The sequence below is a fragment of the Danio aesculapii genome, chromosome 23 (assembly GCF_903798145.1).
Source record: "Danio aesculapii chromosome 23, fDanAes4.1, whole genome shotgun sequence".
Classification (NCBI taxonomy): domain Eukaryota; kingdom Metazoa; phylum Chordata; class Actinopteri; order Cypriniformes; family Danionidae; genus Danio; species Danio aesculapii.
Genome location: NC_079457.1, coordinates 18,508,370 through 18,518,524, shown reverse-complemented (window position 1 = coordinate 18,518,524; position 10,155 = coordinate 18,508,370). Strand labels below are relative to the sequence as shown.

At 35.8% G+C, this 10,155-nt stretch overlaps 1 protein-coding gene across 1 annotated transcript in view; it reads right to left on the bottom strand.

Annotated features, from left to right (window-relative positions):
* Positions 1 to 5,943: 5,943 nt before the first annotated feature.
* The window catches only part of ctnnbip1 (catenin, beta interacting protein 1), a 37,433-nt gene continuing 33,221 nt past the window's right edge, over positions 5,944 to 10,155 (bottom strand). Inside the window, exon 4 of the mRNA XM_056449932.1 lies at positions 5,944 to 7,794. Within this exon, the coding sequence (XP_056305907.1) occupies positions 7,736 to 7,794 (59 nt within the window). The 3' untranslated portion in view covers positions 5,944 to 7,735. The remainder of the gene's footprint in view (positions 7,795 to 10,155) is intronic.

Sequence of the window (10,155 nt, the reverse complement as noted above, 5' to 3'; positions counted from 1 at the left end):
GGTTCGTTGAGGGAAAAGGAGCTTATTAGCCAACAGATTTTTTTGCTTATCCACTGTCCTGAAGTAAATTTCTTAAATATTTGTACTTCTACAACTTTATAACATGATATAGCACAATAATAACTGACATTGACCTCACATTGCAGAAGTCGTGCAGTTCCTTGTTATTGAGAAGCACTCAAAAATGATTACTGCAGCTTGTTCAATCTACTTGTTTAAAATGAGCTGAAACAAAACAATTCTTGTCATTTCTTTAGTCAATTTATTTGTTTTATGTTCAATCCACTTAAATTTGCAAACCATTATGTTAACTTAAGCTGTTTGTGTTGGTCCAACTACCTGTTTAGGGGATTTGTAGCTAAGAGGGGATTGAATTAAGAGAAGGAAATGTTGGCAATAAAAGTAATCTTAGGTGTTGAAGGTTGATAGTAAGACTTGTTAGAGTTTTATCTTCATTTTAGTTTGAAGATTTAGAAGATTTTCATGTAATGCTTTAGGTTTTGAGATTCCCACCTTGCACTAGCACACATGCTTTGGGTGTTGGCAGCTTATTTAGAAAAAATGCTTTTTGTTGAATTGCTCAGTGAGCAATAACTGTCCTGAAATTAGTTCTGAGATCAATCAACTGCACATCTAACTCATGAAATATGCTTAAAACTGATTTTTTTTGTTTGTTCATTTATGATAACTTCAAATAAAAGAGACTTAAAAATGTACAACCCATAACAGACATACATGATATTATCAGACCTTTGAGTTTAAGTAAAATAAAAAATGTATTTAAACTTTTATTTGATAAAGTCATGTTGGACCAACTCTATTGGATTTGTGTAGTTTTTTTTAGTTGGTGATAAAACAAATGAATTGGATGGAAATCCAATTATATTGAGTTCATCCAATGAGTTATTTTTTGGGAGTGATGAAATTAAGATATCAAGATAAACAAATCATTTAGACTTTAGAATTAGTTCTTTTTAATGAACCGTTTTAATCAGCTCTCAAGACACATGGATGATTCAATCATTTGAAAATTCAACTTACCCAGTAGGTTAAATGATCCAGTTGGATGGTGAAGTTCAAAAGGAACAAAACTTAAAAATGTAAAATGCCAGTTTGTAGGCGCACTAAAGTACAGCAGTTTATGAGCACAACAACAACAAATTTTTACTACTAATAAAATAAAATGCAGCATTGTAATTACTGGGTGAATATGTAAAAACTAACACAATCTCATGGCAATAAGTAACTTTTTGATTTAGTGGCTAATTCGTATGAATTCGTACGGTCTAATTCGTACATTTTAGTACGATTTGCTCATCCCCCAATGACGGTTGGGTTTAGGGGTGGGGTTAGGTGCCACGCCTTCTTTTTAAAATCATACAATTTCGTACGACTGAACTCGTACGAATTAGCCACTAAACCGACAAAACGTAAAATACTTACATTTTCTCGTGAGATCAGGCTGGTAAAACTGTCAAGTTAAACTTTTAATTATTGGTGCTTTTTTATATAATACACAATATAATTTAATAAAATTATAATAAAACCTTATTAAGGATGGGTTATAATGATAATTAAAACAAACTGCAGAGTCCACACCATAATGAGATTTTTACAACATCTGAGCCACTTTGGGAAAGATTTTTTCAGCTTATGAGTATTTTAAAAAGACAGACTCGAGTATTTAAAGTCTGCATGAAATCAGAATTTACTGTTTATTTTGTCAGTGCAAATTGTTAGTCTTAAGGTGAAACATTAATCTGTGCAAGTTAAACCGAAAAAAGTTTGTTTTGGTAATCTTTCATCAAAATCTAACCATTTGCTCATTCTGTAAAACGGCAGTCCTTTTCTGATGATGTCAGTTTGTCGGCTTGGGCGGAATATGCTTAGCCACGCCCATTCAAACCAGAGTGAAAGAGGAGTTCATGAGCCTAAAATTAGTACTAAAAACAGTTAAGTGTAGCCTGTAGATTCATTGGTGTTTTTCTTTATGTTTTCACATTGTATTATAGGACCTTGATGTTTAAAATTGAACTCTGCAGCCATTTTGTTAAAACTTTTCAACATCAAAAGTTCTTTGGAGCAGAAATTCCCATAATGAAAATGAAAACAAATGGAAATCCCCCATGAATGTTTTTTTTTATATACTGTGTACAGCAACATTTCATTAGAGTGCCTGTCTACACTTTAAGTACATGATTTGTCATTCAGCAGTACTTATGCGTCTCATTTTTAAATAAAAAATAAAACGGCTCCTTTTAAGAATTCAAAGACAGGTATAGACTATTGTGTTGCTGTAACACACTACGGCTTCATTGTGCACTCCCATCTCCCCAGCCAAAAGACTGGGCACACATACAGAATGCCTTCAAAACATTAGCCCACTTCCAAAACAGACATTATAAATATTTAAGTTATATTTTGAGGGGGAAGAAGCTTCATATTTAACACATCGTAATAAAACATACAGTTTCAGGCAGGGACAGGACTGAGGGCTGAAGCACTTTGCGTGTAATTGATCAGGGATTGGTGCACATTCATCTAGTCAGGTGACGGAGCTGTATATCAGTGTCAAACTCTGAAAACGGTCATCCAGTTGAGGATGATGCATATACCCATTTCAATTGCACAGCAGCTGGCGCTTCATTCCCACCGCCAGCCTCCTCTAAATCACAGGATTTTGACCATCTGTGGAAGATGGCAGGAGAAACACTGAACAGATGTTGGTTATTACATGGGGAATACATGTAATCAGAATGGAGAAACAGATCAGAGTCTGCTGTTAGTCGCAGGCATGTATACTGTTCCCTCACCTACGGCTGCTGTACACAATACAAACTATAAAGTTACAAAATAAGCTTTACTTTTTCAAAATTGGATTGTTTTTAAATTTTATCATATTTTCAAATAGATTCATGAAGCTTATTTAATTTAAACACATTAGGAATTTTAACAACAAAAAGCAAAAAGGGACTACAATAAAATAAACTATACATGTACACTATACATAAAACAAGACTAATTTTGTAATTAAGTGTAAATAAAAATAATGCTTTAATTATTATCCTATTATCAATTAACATTCCTAATAAATGAAACCCACCGGTCCTACTGCACCTAACCCGCTCTGAGCTGGGATTGAACCAGCGATTCTTTGCATGGGAATCGGTTGCTCTAACAAGGAGGCTAAAGACAGTGGCCTCTAGCATCTGTCGCTAGAACACCTTTTGAGGTCAGAGGAGTGAGGTCTACCTGCATAGCACTTTACTAGCTGGCCTCCGTTACACTCACTACCCTAAACGTGAAACTAGGCATGGGACGATAACCGTTTTCAAGGTATACCGTGGTTTGGAGAAGTCAAGGTTTTAAAACAGTCAAAATTTTCTGCTATACCGTTCCATAAGGTGTGTGTAAGATTTTTTATTTACATTTTTTTTTTTTAGGACAGCAGTATCTCCATCAGAAAAGATGCCGTTTTAAATGGTAAAGAAATCTGTTTTTGAAACTAATAAAGACAGCAGAAGTCAATGATTTAACTGAATTAATCAATATTTGAAATCTTTCATATAGTTTCATATTGTTTTCAAAGGGGGAAAAATGTTTTTTACTAAGAATATATTTCAGAGAAATAATCACAATACTGTGAAACTGATATTTTTATCTAAGGTTATCATACCGTCAGAATCTTATACCGGCACATGCCTACGTGAAACCCACCGGTCCTACTGCACCCAACACGCTCTTAGCTGGGATCAAACCAGCACTTCTTTGGAGTTAGTTAACAAGGAGGCTAAAGACCATGGCCTCAAGCATCTGTCACTTTAGAGCACCTTTTGAGGTCAGAGGAGTGAGGTTTACCTGCATAGCAATTTTGCTGGATGGCCTTTTTCACATAAATATTATATTTAAAATATTCATATTATTTGAAAGGTATTGCACTGGACAGGAAAACCTTTACATAAAACATTACTATTTTAATTAGTATTAATTAAACTAATAAATAAAATAGTTAGGGGAGAGCAGGGACGAAGTAACATCAGATAAAAGAAACAAATTGATTTTCTTGAAAATCAAGAAAAAAGCATTTGCTTTCAAGGCTATAACAGCACATTCAGCATGTAACCATTGATGAAGCTGCCAAATATCATGTGATTTCGCGACCATGGCCCGTGGTTAGCTCCAAATTTTTAGTTTATAAGTGCTAAAAGTAAATTATTGTAGTGGTACTTCAAAAAAAAAAAATGATTACAAGTTGTGTTTCTCCTTTAATGCATCACAGTAGTGATCAATCTACAGGTTATGTAGTGTAATAACAAATTCTTAAGTTTGCAATGTCTTTTTTCAGTTTAACAATAAATCAGGTTTAAATGGCGAAGATTCTATAGGGTTGAAAGTAACACTGTTATTTATGTCCCACCGCTAATAGCCTTACCATATGTTTCACTTCCACATTAGAGTCTGAATTTAAATGTTTTCTAAAATTAATGCATATTGCCAATAATAATACAAACATGCTCAACAATTGTAGATAATATTTTTCATTGTTGGTTTGCTTTTGCAACATTTGATTGAAGTGAAATTTAAAATGAAAATGCAGTTTAATATATATATATATTTTTTTTTCGAAAATAAAGGACAAAATGTTTGCAGTTAACATTAACAAGTTCATAGTCAGATATATTTAAAATAAACACGATTAAGCCAGTAAATCTAGCAAATATTGTCATAGTTTAAAGTCAGGTTATATTGAAGTTAATCTACATTGATACAAAACAACACCTGATTTTGATAGACCACTCTTGTGATTTAGTAACAGCAAAAATATATTTCTGCTAAAAAAAAATCATCTACTAAAATAAAATTTTTATGAAAAATGGTACTTTTGTCCCACCTCTCCCATACTTATGTATATTAAGATAACACTTATCATTTTGGGGGTGGCACAGTGGCTTAATGGTTAGCATTGTCGCCTCACAGCAAAAAGGTCACTGGTTTGAGTTTCGGCAGGACGAGTTGGTATTTCTGCGTGGAGTTTGCATGTTCTCCCCATGATGGCATGGGTTTCCTCCGGGTGCTCCGGTTTTGCCCGGGTGCTCAGGTTTTCCCCATCACCTGCACTATAGGTGAACTGAATAAGCTAAATTGGCCGTAGTGTATGAATGTGTGTATGAATGAGTGTGTATGGATGCTTCCCAGTACTGGCTTGTGGCTGAAAGAGCATCCGCTGCATAAAACATATGCTGGAATAGTTGGTGGTTCATTCCGCTGTCATGACCTCTGAAATAGAGACTAAGCCGAATGAAAATGATTCAATAAATAATTGACTTTGTTTGCTTAACAGCATGCACTAAATCACATGCATTTTTACTTTGAAACGAATATAACTAATCAGTACAGTCAGAATTATGGGCACTTGTTTGATGATTTCAAATACACCAAATGATAAAATGGTTAAAACCTGATTAGCCATGTTATTATTGTATTAATTATTGTAGTATATAACCACAATAAAAATAATAATAATAATGATAATAATAATAATAATAATAATAATAATAATAATAATAATAATAATAATAATAACAACAACAACAACAACAACAACAACCATAAATCAGCAGGTCAGCTTTGAAAAAATAAACATTAGTCTAAAACCCAAACATGACAACACAATACGACTCCCCAAATTGCATATTTAACTGCACATGTATTTACATTTTAAACATTTTTACTCATCTATAATCTACTGCGTCCTTGCTTCTGTTTTTCTTGTGCTGGTATCTTATCAGAATCCAGAGACTTCCATGAAAAGGAGCAAAATATTCCCCCTATTATGAGCTTAAATCTTATCTCACTTACAGAGAGCTCAAACCACAGCACAGTCTTATTATCAAGATTCCACAATAAAAGCCACTTGAAACACAAACTTCCAATACAAAGAGGCAGTTTTCAACTCCTTTAATGGTTCAGTTGGTATAGATTTTGGACGCATTAAGTCAAAGGACGAGGTCGACGGCCGTACGTCATAAAACAACCATTCAATTGAATTTTAAAACAATATAAAAAAAGCAATTCACATTAAATAGTTTAACAGCTCAAGCGAGTAGGGACGACATGCAGTGAAGTCGATGAATTAAACAAGAGCGACATTCGTTTGAATGTGAAGCTGAAAGGCCACAAACTCAACTTGAAATGAGTGCATGTAAGACACGATTGTATGCGAAATAAAAACAATGCATAGACAAAATAAGGATTTACAGTTAACGTTCCTGTAAGGGGTGAGATAATCCGACGGTCACATGGACAAGAAACCTTGACGGCTGATGACATTCAGTCAAATACTTATTGCTGATATTAGAGAGAACTATAAAAGCCGTTTTCATAAAAGGACAGATTAAAAAGAAGTGTAGATTGATGTTTAATGAAGCAAGGCTCTTGTGACCATTACTTGAACATATACCGTAGACCACAATGCAGGCATGCGTCATTTCAAAACACTAAGATACAATAATTATGTTACGCAAGTTAACAAAACATGAATACGCATTAAATACTGAACATGAAATCGTGATACTAAAAAGGTCAGAGGCCAAAACAAAAAATTCAACTGTTGATAGTTAAAATAAAAAGGTTTGGTTTTCGATGATTAAGTTAAAAATCGCAGGACATTTAGAACCCAAGGGTTATATTCATATTTAACTTTAGTTAGAATAGCTAAAAACGAGTTTCGCTAGCACCACTGAATCAGATATACAGTGACAAATACTCGTATCAGAGTATGGCACATCTTGCAAAAATTTCGAAAGACGTCTGTATTAAAACATGCGGTTAAGAATCAGAAGTTTAAAAGGGGGTTGTGTTGGTCTACATTTTAAGATGTTGAAAAAATAAATAAGGACCTAAAACATTCATTAGATACCTTTAGAAATATTTTACATAAAAACACAGTTGGCACAACTTGTTGACTTTTCTACTTTTTTCTTTTCATGTTCTGTACAAAAGGAGGCTATGAAATTTCACATTAATCCAAACATCAAAAAAAGAGAGAGAGAGATCATGAAATATTGGTGTATGTCATTCTGAGTGTGTGTGTGTGTGTGTGTGTGTGTGTGTGTGTGTGTGTGTGTGTGTGTGTGTGTGTGTGTGTGTGCTTGTGTACGGGCCTTATCTGCTTGGAAAACTTTGATATCCTCCACGACAACATTTTGACGAAATTACAAAGCGAATGACTACTACAACAAAAAGAAAACCCTGAAAATCATAACAAACAAAAAAAAAAGACGACCTGCAGGATCCTGTGGACGATAAAAACAAGGAGCTACATACATAAAGAAAATGGTTTGCAATTATAACACAACCCATAAGGCGATTTATATTCTTTCGTAGTTTGACCAGACAAATGAAGCTCTTGGTCCATTAAGTCTCTCATTGGGAACAAATATAAAAACGCCACAAGATGAATTAGGAAAAATTTAAACTTAAAACACCTAATACAAATAATTACCCTCCAGGCCTCTTTCTGATTGGTTTGCTGTACGTCACCAGGTAGTGCGGCCGCTGGGCCAGATAGTGTAACAGTTAGTGTGAGGATGAAGAGGGGAATGGGGAAGAGAAGGGAAGTGGAGCGGCTGGCGTGCAGCAGAGCTCCGCCCCTCTCCTGTCTCAGGCTCCGCCCTCTCCATCAGTCAACAGTGTTGTGTTGTGTTGAGCTGTAGTGACTCGGCCTGGCGAGAGGTCACTGTCTCCTGTCCTCAGTCTCCGATCTTGAGAAGGCCATTACCACATCCTCAGCTCCTGGAAAAGAAAAGAACAATGGATTCTGTGAATTAATGAAATCAGTGACTAATTATTATTTTATGAATTATATATTTGCTTTTAACAAGATGTACAAAGCGTGGAATCTGACATTTGTAATAACCAGTGTGTGCTTTCAGTCGCAACCCAAAACAGGCAGACACCCACACACTCTTGCACACACTACGGCCAATTTAGCTTATTCAATTCACCTGTACCGCATGTCTCTGGGTTATGAGGGAAACCGGAGCACTCAGAGGAAACCCACGCGAACACGGGGAGATCTCCACACAGAAATGCCAACTAACGCAGCCAGGGCTCGAACCAGAGACCATCTTGCTGTGAGGCCCACAAATAATTTACCACTGATTTCTTTATTTTATATATTTTCTATTACTTGTTCTGCTTTTAGTGCTTTTTCCATTGTTTAGTCTTATTTTGATGGTGTTTCATGAAATGAAATGAAATTTCATGATATGAGATTCGAGGATATGTCTCTAACATATCTATAATAACATTTGTTATGTTTCTGCTGTTCAGATGAAGTATGAGCGCGCACCGAAACACATGCAACTAAGATTATTCAATAAACCCTGCTCTTTTATTATCATCACTTCATCTCCTGCTTCAACTCTTCACTGGCTTTCTTCCACAGTAGACTCCTATATTGATATTAGAATGCTAATTCAGTTAAATACTGGTTAACAGGTTTGGGTATTGGAATCTCTGCTAATTTGCTGTCCAAATACCTAGAGAAATTGACATTTACTGACAAGATCAGGGGCCTCATGTACGAAGACTTGCGTTGAAATCATACTAAAACGTTGCGTACGCACAAAGCTGTAAATGTGCATACACAGTAAAAAATTCAGATGTATGAAACACTGCGTACGCTGAATCCCACGCATATTCTCTTTGTACATCCAAATTAACGTGAAACTGAGCGCACGTGCACGAGTGCAAAACCCCTTCCTGCCTCCTCCCCTGTATGAATATGCTAACGACTCTACTTTGGCAAAACCAAACGAAAAAGCAATGGCAAAAGCAAGCAAAAAGAGAAACTTTGAACAGAATGTGAATTGGAGGTGCTCCTATCAGAGGTAGACCGAAGAAAAACTGTGTTATTTGCAAGTTTGTCCCGCCGGAATTAGTAACAAAAGAAAAAAATAGAGTGGGAGAGTTTAGCTGACGTGGTTAACGCAGTTGGGTCTGAGCATCGCACTGTGAGTGAATTTAAAAAGAAATGGTCTGATGTAAAATTTTGTGGCGTATATAGCAGCGTGAGTGGCGTAGCTCGTAAAGCGCATGGCAACATGTTTTGACACGTTTGATCATGGACTCTGTTCGAACCCAGCGTCTGATGAACTCATTCTTCTTTTTTCCCCCACTACATAGCAGATTTTTCCTACTCTTTATCACGAGGAAGACAAGTAGGAATCATTAATAAGTGTGTGTATTATGTTAAGCGCATTTGAGCATCACATATTATTTGCACATTTATTGAATGGAAATGTTTCTGATTCATCCAAGTTCATCTTCAGATGGCGCCTTTATTGCAATGTGCGTGCAGTTGATCGCTCCGATTACATTGGTAAAACCGGCGATCGCTGCAAATTGCGCTTTAATGTTTGGCTGGTCAACTGCATGGTATGGAAACCTTATAAATCTGCTAGACATGCGAATAATCCCGTCCCATACAGCTGCTATTGCATGGCTCAAAGATACTTTGTAGTGTGCAAATTAACATAATTGCCTCTAGGAGGAAATAAAACAAACACACACAAGAAATGCACGTATGCCAGACATGAAGTTGGCGTGAACCAACGCATGTTCTCACGTTCATTTCATCGTTAGTAAATCCAAACGTGAGTGTGAATTCTGGCGTACGCAAAGTTTTTGTGTGTACGCAGTGTTGACACATGAGGCCCCTGGTGTCCGGGGCTGGATCTTATTTATCTGGAGTGTAGACTGTGATCGAACAAAAGTCTCAAGCGTCCTTAGATTGTATCTGTGAAGGTTTCACTCAAAAGCATTTGACAATAAAAATAATTTGCATGCATTTTAAGGTCTTATGACCCCTAATAGTACCCCTTTAAAATAATTATGTTTTACAGATTAAAATGAAGTATGCAATGCGCTGAGAAGATTACTACTGTTAACACAAAATAACACATAATTGGAAAATAAATTTAGCCACTCTCCAGACTACCACAGCTTTATTAGATAGGGAAAATGTAATCTTCGCAACAGAGCAAATAATGTGCTGTCCAATGGTGGCGAGCATCATTATAAAGGCTAAGCATACAGGCAGTGGTGTTGTTTAATTAAAACTAGACAATGGCTTACAAACTCTCTAGTGTT